Raw genomic sequence first — 14495 nt, 5'->3', positions numbered from 1 at the left:
TCTCTGCTGATTTCTGGAGAAATAGGTGGGAAGTTCACGTCCAGCCTATACCTGGGGTGAAGAGTAGTGTAGGCTTTTATTCTTTTACTTTCTGTTTGTTAACCTTTAAGTTTGACTCTTGACCACCAATATTCTTTCTTATTCATTTCCTATTCTTACTGCACCCTTTCTTTTCATTCTTGCTTTTCTTTCTTTTTCCTTCCTACCTACCTTCATATCATCTCCTTCTTCCTTTTTCATACAATATCCAAATGCATACTCTTACTTGTTGAAACTGTTAGAGGGAACATATGAGATTCCTACCACATGGTAGTAAGCATCGCTGATTTCTTGATCTCACTGGACCTTTTAAGAGAGATTAAGTATTTGTTTTCCAAACAATCTGTAAATAGCTAAGAAGAGGGGAAAATGTATCCATCTATTCCCGTCTATTCCACTAGCCAAAGTTCACCTCCCAGTGGGCCATTTTCTCTGGTTTCTGGCCATGTCACTGGATCCTTCCTGCAGTTACAGGAGAAGACAGAGTCCAAATTAGTATCAGGGCATTTATAGCAGGAGGCCAGCTTCAAGGGAAAGCCATTGGGTTACAATCCATAGAAAGCCAGATAGAAAGCCATATCTAGGTTACAATCTTGGCACACAGTATCTGCCACCTCAGCAACAATAGAGAATCTCTGGGGGAAGGATTCCAGAAGTGCCCACATGGGTGTAAGCCAAGGTCCTATCAAGTCAGGCCCCTGCTTGACCTAAAGATGGAGAATAGTTCCCATGTCTTTATCTGTGTTCTCTTTGTATCATGGTGAAGTGCAGGCCATTGCTAGGGCAGGTCTGGCTATAAGCAAGGCAAGTACAGAAACCTGGGTGACATGTAATGAAGTCCAATCTAGTTCACCACTTATACCTATATGTATTTTCTTTTTTAAATTAAATATATTGGGGTGACATTGGTTAATAAAATTATATAGGTTTCAAGTGTACAATTCTAGAATATATCATCTGTATATTACATTTTGTGTTCACCACTCCAAGTCAATTCTCTTTTCATCAACTTATGTTTGACCCCCTTTTCCCTGTTCTACCACTGCCCCCCCTTACCCTCTGGTAACCACTAAACTGTTGTCTGTGATTATGAGTTTTTGTTTGTTCGTTTGTTGCTTTCAGTTTTAATCCCAAATATGAGTTAAATCATAGCGTTCTCGACTTTCTCTGTCTTATTTGTTTAGCATGATAATCTCAAGATTGTATTTTCTAATGATATGGGGTCTTATTGGAGAATGAAATACATTACCTTCTTCCATGAACGGTGAGGAAATCAGAGGTACAAGTCAACTTTTTCAAGGCAGTGGCGGGGTGGCCGGTTAGCTCAGTTGGTTAGAGCATGGTGCTAATAACACCAAGGTTGCCAGTTTGATCCTCCTACATGGGCCATTGTGAACTGCGCCCTCCTTTAAAAAAAAAAAAAAAAAGGCACTGGCCATTTCTAGTTTCCTGAGAAGTCTTACAGTAGGTTAGAAATGCAAGCTGTGTTTCCTACTGCTGCAGCTGTTCTCAGGGCGATAACAGATACTCATCAACTTACTCCTCCAGTCATCTGGGCTTGATCTCCCTCAGTTGCTCTCAGTTGCATAAGTGCTTAGGTGACACTCACCTCCACCTCAAAGGGATTTGACTCTTCCTTGCTTTGCCCTTGTCAGTGAATCCTACTGAAGACTAGCAGTTTCTACCATCACATAATAAATGATTTGGAGTAGCACCCTCACATATGGTATATGTTATCTCCCATCAAGTGTTGTGTCTGTTGCCTACTGGTAAGAGATGTGAATAGAAAACTTTTTGTTGTTGTTCTTCAGGAAGTCTCTGCATCCCCTAGACACAGGACTCCTAAGAACTCCACCCTGTGACAGTCTCCTGAAATTTCACAGTTTATCTTCCACTGTCTGCCTTGTGTGAACTGAGTAGGATATAAGTTATGCAATACTGTATACTGACAAATAGCACTAAGCCAAAAATTAATGGCTTATAACCACAAAATTTTATTCAAAAGTTAGTAGTTTAAAATCACAAAACAAAAGTATGGGGCTGGCATAAAAATAGAAACATAACTTAATGGAGCAGAATGAAGGGCCCAGAAATAAACCCTGAAACATATGGTCAACTAATAGTTGACAAAGGATTCAGGACTACTCAATGGGCAAAAGAAAGATGCTGTATAAACGCGTGCAGAAGAATAAAATGGATCCTTATTTTACACCAGTCACAAAAGTTAACTCAGAATATATTTAAAACTAAATGGAAGACCTGAAACCATAAAATTCCTGGAAGTAACAGGGAAAGACTCCTTGCATCAGTCTTAGCAATAAGTTTTTGGACATGACATCAAAGGCACAAGCAACAAAAGCAAAAGCAACAAGTAGGACTATATCAAACTATAAAGCTTTGGCACAACAAATGAACAGAATGAGAAGTCGACTTATTGAATGAGAGGAAATATTTGCAAACCATCTATTTGATAAGAGGTTAATATCCAAAATATATAAAGAACTTATATGATTCAGTACCAAAAAGCAAATAACCTAATTCAAAATAGGCTAAGGTACTAAACAGACATTTTTCTAAAGACATACAAATGACAACAAAGGTACATAAAAACGTGCTCAAAATCGCTAATCATTAGGGAAATACAAATCAGAACTGTAATGAGATAATACCTCAGGCCTGTTAGCATGACTGTCATCAAAAAGATGATAAGAAGACTTGCACTTTGAATGTACAAGATCAAAGTGCCAGCAAGGTTGGTTTCTAGTGAGGACTCTCTCTTTGGCTTATAGATGGCCACCTTGTCGCTGTGTACTCACGTGGTCTTTCCTATGGTGGGTGCGGGGGAGGGTAGAGGGTGGGAGGAGGAGGGGGAGAGAGAGAGAGAGAGAATGCTACAATGGGAATATCCTTGTAATCTGCACATGAATCAAGATATAGAACACTGCCATCACCTACAAAATCGAAGATATGTCACTTCCTGTCCTCACTCCTTCCCTTCCCCTAGAATGAGTTATCCTATTGACCTTTATTGGTAATATCAGCCGTTCTGGTACCTTAGGCTTAGTATATATCTATCTTGTTAGTTACAGAGTTTTCTCATGGGTAAAATAAGGACCCAATGTCCATCCCATCGGATCCTTGTGAAGATTAAAGGAGAACACTTCATATATGATCCATAGCAAACCCTCAGTATGCATGCATTAGGATTTATTTTGCTCACACAGTACATGGAAATTATCTCAATCTTTGGATATGTATGTGTGACAAGAGGAAAGGAAGAAAGCCGTACAGAAATGCTATAAGTACTTGGGGGGATTAAAACACAATAAACTGAAACTTTTCTTTTTCAAATAATTTTTTGAAAAATTTTCTAAATCCATACAAAATACTATTAAACATTTTGAGTTTATTATTGTTTGTGAAATCTACCTAATACTTAGAAATAAACTAAAACTCTTTTAAATTATCTCAGAGAATGCAATAAAGACATTTTTGGAGGAGAGATGAAGGCCACTGGCTACCGTAAGGATTAGGTCTGTTTTTTACTCCTCATTTAGTTTATAGAGGTTATAAAAAGGGTAAGGTTTTTAAAGCAAAAGCACCTCAAATTTGTCTTCATCACAAAACTCTCTGAGTAAACTTCAGGGGAATTCAGTCACTGGAGCCCAGGAGGAGTGTCTAATGACTAAGATTCCTAAATCGCAAGCAAAGTCAATTGTGGCTTGCATACTATTTATAATCTAGATTCTATCCTAGCAGAATGCCGTTCTGATAACTTGGATCTAAAGGAAATCCAGTTGGTGAGCTTATGATTTGGGAAGTTTATTCCAAACATCTTGCAAGGAATAGTCAATGCTCTAGAATAAAATGCAGCTTTACAATGTATTCTCTCTACAATGAAGTTGCTATGTAGCTAATCATGTGAGCCTGGACATCTCTAAGAATAATTTTAGTGCTGAAAATATAGATTGTGATTTGACTTGTTTGAATATTAAAATTATTCCACTTGTCTTGAAACTGTTGCTCTGAGCATAAGACTCTCATTGCTTATGTGAACGTTGGTTGAGTGACAGGTGTCAGTTATCAAAATGATACAAGGGTTTTTGTTTGTTTGTTTTTGATGTTTTCCCTATGAATGGCTATGAAACTATGCTGAGTGAAATGTGAATTCAAGAAGCTGAAATAACATATTCTGAATAACAGGTGAAGGACCAGAATTTCAATGAGGAAAGAGAGACAACACTGAAAGGAAGGAATAGGAATACATTAACAATTGAAATGGAAGCCCATGTGTGAACTATTTCTCCTTCCTTTCCAATTTCCTGCCTGAATGTGTGATATCAGTTGAATATATTTTTGCCTTCATTGTATAAATACCAGATTTGCTACCAGTTAAAGTAAATACAAGCATCTTCTCTGAATTTCATAGACTACTTTGTTTTGAGATTAGGGCACGATAAATTCAAGGAGTCGGCAGTGGGTCTATGATATGACATTCTAAAGGGACAGGCAGATAGTGACAGAGAAATGATGCCTAACTAAATAGCAAATTTCAAATAAAAAGAAATCATTATCTGAAATTTGTAAAAAATTAACAAAGCATTGATTAAGTATAACAGCGATTCACTAGTTACCAAGAAAGTGAGACAACCCAAATTGAAAGGACAAATAAGCTCCCTGCAGTAACCAGTACCATGCTCACTATTTTCTTCTCCAAAAAAAAGTTGGCTCAAGAGTTAAGTTAACCAAGGACCCTATCTATGCAGGTCACTAGAAATCAACTGGAAGTATCTCAAATCTTGAGTCTCTGTTTACCTTATCTCTATTTACTTTGTTGCCTGTAATAATTGTGATGGTAATGATTTTGATTATCGAATGTTTTATTTATATATCATTTGAAATCATCGCAGTGATTTATTTCAATCATTCAACAAACATTTACTGATTATTGATTAAAAGAATGGTAGCCTGTATTTGACAAAAGGTGGAATAAAGGTAAACTAATTGGAAATAGTTTTTGCGCCTCTATCATGTACTATCATGTACATACACTTTATCTAGTTGATTCTCCCAACAGCAGTGGGAGATAGATGTACTCATCAGCAATATGACGATTTGAGAAAAGATAATACTTGCCCAAAATCACACAGATCAGGGAGAAGTGGCTAGAATTCAAAATTAAATTTGTGTAAGAGTTTCTTAATATTTCAAGGCAGAACATAAGACAGTCTCTCTACCTTTGTGGAATTTAGGTTCGTGCAAATTAAGGGTGTACAGAGTTTGCTTTGGCATAGATTAACAAGTGAAACACTGAAGTCAGTGAGACCCATTGTTTTAAGTACTAATAGTATGAAATCTTTATTGAGTACACACTGTGCATCAGAAACTGTGCTAAGGGCGTAACGTTTTGCTACGTGAGAGGTATATGATTTTAGATCTTGACTATTACTTCTTGGGTTAATTAATTTCTTTATGACTCTCTTCTTTTGTAAAATGGATTTACTATTAATGTTTACTTCTTAGTATTATTGTGAGGATTAGAAAAAAGTTAATGCCTATAAGCTATTTAGACGAATGTTAGGCACATGAGAATGCTGAAATTGTAAGCTAATATGAGAATGATTAGACCTACTGATAGTGTAGTTAAGTAACCTACTGACGTCATGTGATCATTCAGAACAAAACTCGAATATAAACCGAAGCAATTTCATTTCATTATGTTCCAGGTTTTTCAAATCTTTTAACAATAGAGGAGAGTCCAAGGGTTATGCAAAATCTTAACTGAACCATATTTTATAAATCATCAAGACTAGATTTATCATTTTAAAGATAGAAACACTAGAATAAGTGCATACGAGTCCCTAAAGTGAATATAGAGCTATAGCAGAGAATAAATTACCATCTCTTTTTTTCTAGCCGTTGTTCTTCCAGAGGGACTGTTTGTGGCAGCAGTGGCATCCCTCCTGCCTGAGAGCGTGAGGAGATTCAGTATAATTTATTCCTGTGTGTGAGTGTAACTTTTTTACTCTTTATGAAGGGGTTCCATATGTAGAAGAGACAAACAGATTGAGTTAACACAGTTTTGTTTGATTATGACCCATTATTTTTATAGACTTAGAGTTTGGCTTAATTTGTTATCACTTTGTCATTTGCATATCAAAATTAGAATGGCTGAAATGGTTCAAGGGCAGTAACTTTAGAGGTTATCTGGTTTTCCATGATATAATTAGGTAACTGTGAAAAAGTGGAATTGTTAACATAAATTTATTCTGTTGCTTTGACTCTACATAGACTCTGCTTTCAAATCCTGGTTTACTAAATACCAGTTAGGTGTTCTACATATACTTTATCAGAAAAACCTCAACTACTTTTTCCCTCTCTAAAGTATTATTACTCTTAACTAAATACCGTACTCATTTGCATACATTTTATATTTTTAAATATCTTCATACATTTTTAAATTTGAAATTCGTAACTGTGATTTACTTAGGAGAGAAATTATTTCTCTATATTTTAGATAAAGAAAAGTGTTGAAAGATATAAAGTTAGCAGTTCACATTTAAAATTGATGACTGAGTCAAGAATAGAAAGTAGAGATCTGCTCACACTCTAAAATTGAGAAGCTAGAAACATAGGTGGTAGTTCATACATGGTGAACCACAAGTGTATGGGGAAGCTGAAATGAAAAAGAGGAGATTGACAAGAAGGGAAATAAAGCATTATCTGTGGTCCCGAGAATGGAGAAAATTGGAGATTCAAACACGTATTTAGCAAAATTGTTTGGTTAGAAGATCTGACCACATTTAATTCTCAAGAAAATTAATTTTGTGTCAAATGAAGACAGAATGACTGGCTTTGCCTGAGTATTCTAACAACCTTAGTTTCTTCAGGGGCCTAATTTAATGTATGAATCAAAATTCTCTTGTTTCATTTTGGAGGAGGAGGAAGGGAAAACAACTCAGGTGGGTGTTATTTCCATTTACATGATTAAAATAATGGTTTTGTTTATGTCCATTCAAATGAAAAAGCAATTACTTTAAGAGTAAATTTTAAAACCAATATTTTAAATATTATTTAAAAAATAGTCTATTTATTTATAAGTAAGGAAATAGTTACATGGTATAATTGGAGGTATGAAACCTGACATTTCAGTGGCTTCTCTAGACGCTAATACTAAATCTTAAAATAGAGATAATTTTCATTTGTTTTAAAGCTCTATTGCAATGGAATGTTTTATTTGGAAGGTGACACAATTAATCTGTAAAAGAGTGATCAGGAGAGAATTTAAAAATCAATTGATGAGATAATATAGCTACAAGATTAGGGCAGAGATATATCACAAGTTTTAAGAAAGTGTGATGAGTATTACTGATAGAACTTGGGATCAAAAATTATAGTAAAGAGAATTGGACCATGTGGTTACCAGTTTTGCATTATTTTTTCATCAGCACTGAGACGCAAGCTAAATTAGTAGAAGCTATGATCAATTCCCTACTGAATTGACTACATTTTAATACATCAAGTCCTGTTGGTTTAATATAATTAGTAAATAGTAAAGAAATTCAAACTACCCTTATTATTCTATACATTATCTATATACTTTTAATTAAAATACCTCTCTTTAGAACTAGGGTTTTGACTAGTAGATCTTAAAGTTTGCTTTCTGTTCAAAATAATTTTATGATTTTAAAATTGCATTTTCTGGGGTGGCTGGTTAGCTCAGTTGGTTAGATTGTGGTGCTGGTAACACCAAGTTGCTGGTTGGTTACCTGCGTGGGCCACTGTGAGCTGCGCTCTCCTTAAAAAAATTTTAAAAAATAATTGCAAAAAAAAAAATTGAATAATTGCATTTCCTATATGGGAGTCATATTTAGTTGACTTTCATTGACAACTTTAGATTACTGATTTGGTAACACTGACCTTAAGAGAAAATGAGCAATGGATACTTCTGTGGTTAATAAATCAATGACCATTTATTGATTTGTTTGAATTTCATGACCATTTTGTGACAAAGTCCTGGAAGGTTTCCTCATTTCACAAATGAGATAACTTGAATTCAAAGAAATAAAGTGATTGGTACTCTGATTCACACACTGGTATAATAAGTAATAGAACTTGGGTCCCCACTGTTTGTCTTCACATAAACCTTTTCCCACATACTTCCCATAAACTTTTTCTATGAATCATGCATGTCAAGATTCTTTATGGGTTTGGAAAAAGGCATAAATTGGACATATATAGAAAAGAAATTCAAACTTTGATTCAAACCACTAAGAAGAAATTGACTTGCATAATATGATACAGCGAGTCAAAAGCAAAACCATGAAGGTATAACTGCCATCTGATCCTCTTTTTAAATTTTAACTACTGCTTTATTCTGCCATTCATTTAAGCATATGATTTTTATTGACGTCCCTATAGAAATATTATACTTATGTTATAAAATATCAGCATTTTACTGTCACAAATCACTTAGAAAAAAGTACATAAGCAATCAAAAAATTATGCAGACCAATTGCGTGGGCTTCTTGCAGAAACATTTTACCTTCCACTATATAAATATAGATGTATCATTTTATAAATCTTTGAATAGTTTTCTATATCATTCTAAAATTATTTTGAGATTGTGTGTATTCCACTAGTGATGGCTGTTAAGTTTTATATTCATTTCTATATCATTGAACAAAAACGTTTGTATGACTTATACTCGTGTCTTTAACAAATCTGAGTTTGAAAGGATCCAGAGTAATGTCCTTTCCAAGGACTTAGTTGTATATTCCTTTAGAATTGGAAAATATTTGGCAGCTAACTATAATTAAAAAAACACATATTTTTTTAAATTAAAATTTATGGGACTGACAATGATTAGTAAAATTACATAGGTTTCAATTGTACAATTTTACATATCACGTTGTGTGTACACCACTCAGAGTCTGTTCTCCTTCCATCACCATATATTTGATCCTGTTTACCCTCATCTACCACCCCCCTCCCCCCTTACCCTCTGGTAACCACTAAACTATTGTGTATGTCTATGACTTTTGGTTCTTTATTTGTTTCTCTTGTTGCTTTGTTGCTTTCAGTTTTATATCCCACATATCAGTGAAACCACACGGTTCTCGACATTTTCTGTGTGACTTATTTCATTTAGCATGACAATCTCAAGATCCAACCATCTTGTCGGAAATGGCACTTTCATCTTTTGATTGATTGAATGCATTCATTTTTATTAATGTCAAGATTGAATATAATGCCCTGAAAGACCAACATACAAATCATTGTGAGACTATTTAGAAAAAAGAATTATTAAAATTGAATATTAATTTGGGAAATTATGTCCATTAAATGTAACTTCATGATGTTAGTATTATCATCAATATTCTTCATGAACATTTCTGACATTGACTTATGCATTATGTCTTTTCAGAGAACTGTTAATGCATTTTTACTGCCCTGGACCATGGAAAATAGGAGTAATGTCACTGTGTTTATTCTCTTGGGACTATCTCAAAACAAGGACATTGAAATTCTTTGTTTTGTATTATTTTTACTTTGCTACATTGCTATTTGGATGGGAAATTTGCTCATAATGATTTCTATCACATGCAGTCTGCTGATTGACCAACCCATGTATTTCTTCCTTAATTACCTTTCACTCGCCGACCTTTGCTATACATCAACAGTGATGCCCAAACTAATGACTGATTTACTGAAAAAAAGGAAGACCATTTCCTACAATAACTGCATGACACAGCTTTTCATCCTTCACTTCCTTGGTGGCATAGAGATCTTTATCCTCACGGGGATGGCCTATGACCGCTATGTGGCCATCTGCAAGCCACTGCACTATGCGGTCATCATGAACAAGCAAAATTGTAATATGATTATCATAGCTTGTTGTACTGGGGGATTTATACACTCTGCAGGTCTGTGTCTTCTCACCATCTTTTTACCATTCTGTGGCCCCAATGAGATAGATCATTACTTCTGCGATGTGTATCCTTTGCTGAAATTGGCATGCACCGACACATACAGAATTGGTGTCTTGGTAACTGTTAATTCAGGTCTCATTGCTCTGGTGATTTTTGTGATTTTGATGGTGTCTTATTTTATGATATTTTACACCATCAGGGCTTACCCTGCAGAGTGCCGTACCAAAGCTCTTTCCACTTGCAGTTCTCACCTCACAGTTGTGGTCCTGTTTTTTGTGCCTGTCTTCTTTATTTATATTAGACCAGCCACAACTTTTCCAGAAGATAAGGTGTTCGCTCTTTTCTACACCATCATTGCTCCCTTGTTCAACCCTCTAATCTACACACTCAGAAACATGGAGATGAAGAATGCTTTGAGGAAAGTATGGTGCCAGAAACCATTTTTGATTGGAAGGCAAATCAACTGAAAGTCCCTTTCCCTCTTCATTGCATACCCTATTCAAATGACATTTACTTGATTTAAGTTTACTAAACCAGGAACTTAGCTGTAATAAAAATAATCATAGACATTGGTGTAAGTTCATTAATATTATAATTTACTTTAACAGACTTTCTTTTTTGATCTGTGTTTCTTATTTACAGCTTCCTCTAATAAGTTGAGACATCATTTCCTTGTTCAAGTTCTGTTGCAATTTTCTTTGATTTTTTTCCCTTTAGATTTATGCATAAATTTCTAACTGGAGCTCATCTTTTTAATCTACTTGTATTCCTGTTCCATGAATAAGTCTCCAAATGTACGTAAGCTATACTCATATTGATCCTCCTAGACCTAGAGGGTCCATATAACCTTGTTATCCTCCCTGCGTTTCTCATCAAAAAGGAGTATCAGAAATTCACACAGTTCATGACTATCTACATTCATCACAACAATTTAAAAAGCGAAAGTTGTCTCTGTGGGGTCTAAACAATAAAAATATTTATGTAATAAATAATGGTTATGAAAATTGGAAGAGTTTTTCTATTGATTTTAATAAAATCATGTTAAAATACGTTTTAATAATTATAGACAAATTTGCCAGAAAAATCCTCTTTCTATAGTAACAAAGTGATAGTATTGGTAATAAATAGGGTAGCCATATAATTTATTGTCCAAACTTTGCCACACTAGAGTATAAAAGAGGGGGTGTACTTATAATTATATAAAAATAATAGACATTAAATGGGATTGTATAAGAAGAGTAAGATGTCTGGCTACTTTGAAATGTCTGAGAACTACAGCGTTGTAGAATCTTCACTTACTAGTACTTGGAGCCAGTGGGATTGTAAAAACAAATGTAAATGCTGGTGCTGAAATTACTTGATCGAGAGTATGCTTAAATTTATTTTTTCCCATTACCATCAAAATGAGAACTACAAATCTCTTGTTTGTATAGAACTTCTGTGCATCTAGATAGCCATAGAATTGAAGTCTTCAAATAATAGATTAAATCAAACTTTTATTAATTATTTAATAAAATAAGACTCATTGGACGCCATAAATCAAGATGGAATAGAGTAAGTCATTGAATTGCACAGGTGAAGGAGAAAAAGTGAACACAGACTGAATACATAAATGAATACATAAATGGAAAGGAAAAATAAATGTCATAGCACAGTGTATGATGCAAATTTTTTGAGAAGTTCAAATGCAGAAATATAATTGGAGACTTATCCTTAAAAGAACCATGTTTGGAAGGCAGCTGTGCTCACCACTACACCCAGGGTAGAGGGGGTCAAATATATGGTGATGGAAGGAGAACTGACTCTGGGTGGTGAACACACAATTCAATATATAGATGATGTATTATAGAACTGTACACTTGAAACCTATATATTAATAATTTTGCTAGTTAAGTTGAGGATATTTTCATGTATCTGTTTGCTGTTCATATGTTATTGGGAGAAATATCTGCTCAGGTCCTCTGCCCATTTTTAAATTGGATTGTTTCTTTTTGTTGTTGTTGAGTTGTATGAGTTCCTTATATATTTTGGATGTTAGCCCCTTATTGGACGCACTGTTGGCAAATACCTTCTCCCATTTGGTTGGTTACCTCTTTCTTTTGTTGATGGTTTCTTTTGCTGTGCAAAAGCTTTTTAGTTTTATATAGTCCCATTCATTTAGTTTTGTTTTTATTTTCCTTGCCTTTGTGGTCAAATTCATAAAATCCTCTCTGAACCCAAGGTCCATAAGTTTAGCACCTATGTTTTCTTCTATGCAGTCTATTCTTTCAGGTCTTATGTTTAGGTCTTTGGTCCACTTTGAGTTAATTTTGGTATATTGATGGCAATAAAAGAATAGTTTTATTCTTTTGCACGTGGCTCTCCAATTTTCTAGTACCATTTATTGAAGAGGCTGTCTTTTCTTCATTGTATGTTTTTAGCTCCTTTGTCAAAAATTATCTGCCCACATATATGTGGGTTTATTTCTCATCTGTTCCACTGGTCTGTGTGTCTGTTTTCCTGCTAATACGATGATGTTTTGATTATTGTCACTTTATAGTATAAATTGAAGTCAGGGTTTGTGATACCTCCAGCCTTGTCCTTTTTTCTCAGGATTGCTTTGGCCGTTTTAGGTCTTATGTGATTCCATACAAATCTGATGTTTTTTGTTCTATTTCTTTAAAAAATGCCATTGGGATGGGATTGCATTACTACTGTATATTGCTTTGGGTAATGCGGCCATTTTAACTATGTTGATTTTTCCAATCCATGAATATGGATGTCTTTCCATTTTTTGTGTCTTCTTCAATTTTTAAAAGTGTCTTGTTGCGTCCTGCGCAACGAGAGTTATGGGGAGCAAGGAGGGCAGTGCAGTGTTAAGAAAAGACAATAGTCATGAATAGAGTTTAAGCAGACCAAGGGACCCCCAATCTCAAGGACTGGAAGCCCCGAATGGAGCCTTGCATCAGCTTTTATTAGTTCGGTGGGGAAGTAAAGGAGATAAAGCTTGTAAATTTCAAGATCTGTGAATCCTATACATCATAATAGGAAACCAATTTAAGTCAATCACCCTTGCCTGCAGACTGCTGGACCCGTAAGTCTCAACTTTCCCAAGGGACAAAACCTATATGCATATGAATAGATGGAGAGCACCTCATTGAATCACTTTCCTTGCAGGTTCTGGGAAGGAATGCAGCCACAGAGGCTGAGGCTTTGCTTAGCCTGAGGAAGGTGGGGGCCTGTGCCCACCTCTGTGAACCCCGTGGGTTCTCCTGTTGGTCTCCATGCGACTGCGTTTGGCTTGAGTTGTTCCTTCTGTGAGAAATCTTACTCGTCATTGACTGTCCAGTCATCTTTCTGGGACCAAACAGGGAGGCATAAGGTGCAAACACAAAGGTTTAGCAAAGTCCCTGAAAGGATGGGTCTTACAGACTCTTCTTTCTTTGGGGGGCAGGTACAAATGGTTAAGCTGTTGCGTGGTGACAGTGTCTTATAGTTTTCAGTGTGTAAGTCCTTCATATCTTTTGTTACATTTATTCCTAGGTATTTTATTCTTTATGTTGCAACTGCAAAAAATTTTTTTTCATTTCTTTTTTTGAAATTTCATTGTTAATCTATAGGAACACAATGGATTTATGTACATTGATTTGGTATCCTGCAACTTTACTGTCTTTGTTTATTGTTTTTAATAGTGTGTGCGTATGTGTGTGTGTGTGTGTGTGTGCGCGCATGTTTGTGTTTGTAGTCTTTAGGATTTTTTTGTATTAAGAAGCTTAACCAGTTATAAAAATATTCCTCCTATAACACTTTATTCAGAAACATAATTTCTGAGACTTTACCATACTTGCTTAATTGATGAGTACAGAAGCAATACAATAGAATGTCTAAGGATACAGAAGTTCTACATGGTATAGTTAACATACGAGGTATGTTCAAAAGATACAATGAATGTTTAAATAAAAAAAATTATTACAGTAAAAGACACATTGCCATTAATCCTTCTCAAAATACTACTCACTTCAAACACACTTATCTCATCGTTCTTGCCACTTTCTGAAGCAGTTCTGGAAGTCCTCTTTTGTGAGTGTCTTCCATTGCACTGTCGTGGCTGCCTCGATGTCCTGAATCATTTTGACTTTGGGGAAGAGCCAGAAATTGCATGGTGCCAGATCCGGTGAATAAGGAGGATGAGGACACACCATAATGTTTTTATTTCACAGAAATTGCCCTATACCAGAAGTGATGTGTAACACCGAGTGTTGTTATGATGGAGGATGATTTATGGCAACTTTATAACACACCTCCTTTCAACTGTAGCTCACACCCGACTGACTGCACAAAACAAGTTGAAACTTATCTCACACTGTTACTAGGTTGATGCACTGCTTCCTGAATGAAGATCCCTGCCCTTCTGTTGGATGGCAACAGCATTCACCAAATTGTTTGATCACAACACAAAGGCTCTATGTCACACATCGCTTCTGGTACGGCAATTTCTGTCAAATAAAAACATTATGGTGTGTCCTCATCCACCTTGTTCACTGA

General features: G+C 35.4%; 1 protein-coding gene across 1 annotated transcript; it reads left to right on the top strand.

The window, feature by feature from the left end:
* The first annotated feature begins 9499 nt into the window (after positions 1-9499).
* Positions 9500-10438, top strand: LOC117029644 (olfactory receptor 4P4). The gene has a single exon (XM_033118868.1). It carries the CDS (start codon positions 9500-9502, stop codon positions 10436-10438), a length of 939 nt encoding a protein of 312 aa, XP_032974759.1.
* Positions 10439-14495: the final 4057 nt, after the last annotated feature.

This window comes from Rhinolophus ferrumequinum, chromosome 11 (genome assembly GCF_004115265.2).
Source record: "Rhinolophus ferrumequinum isolate MPI-CBG mRhiFer1 chromosome 11, mRhiFer1_v1.p, whole genome shotgun sequence".
NCBI classification, from domain to species: domain Eukaryota; kingdom Metazoa; phylum Chordata; class Mammalia; order Chiroptera; family Rhinolophidae; genus Rhinolophus; species Rhinolophus ferrumequinum.
This window is presented reverse-complemented; position numbering and strand designations above follow the sequence as displayed.

Bases quoted from the DNA above. Each gene is read 5' to 3' on its own strand.
- LOC117029644 (XM_033118868.1), top strand. From the start codon at position 9,500: ATGGAAAATAGGAGTAATGTCACTGTGTTTATTCTCTTGGGACTATCT.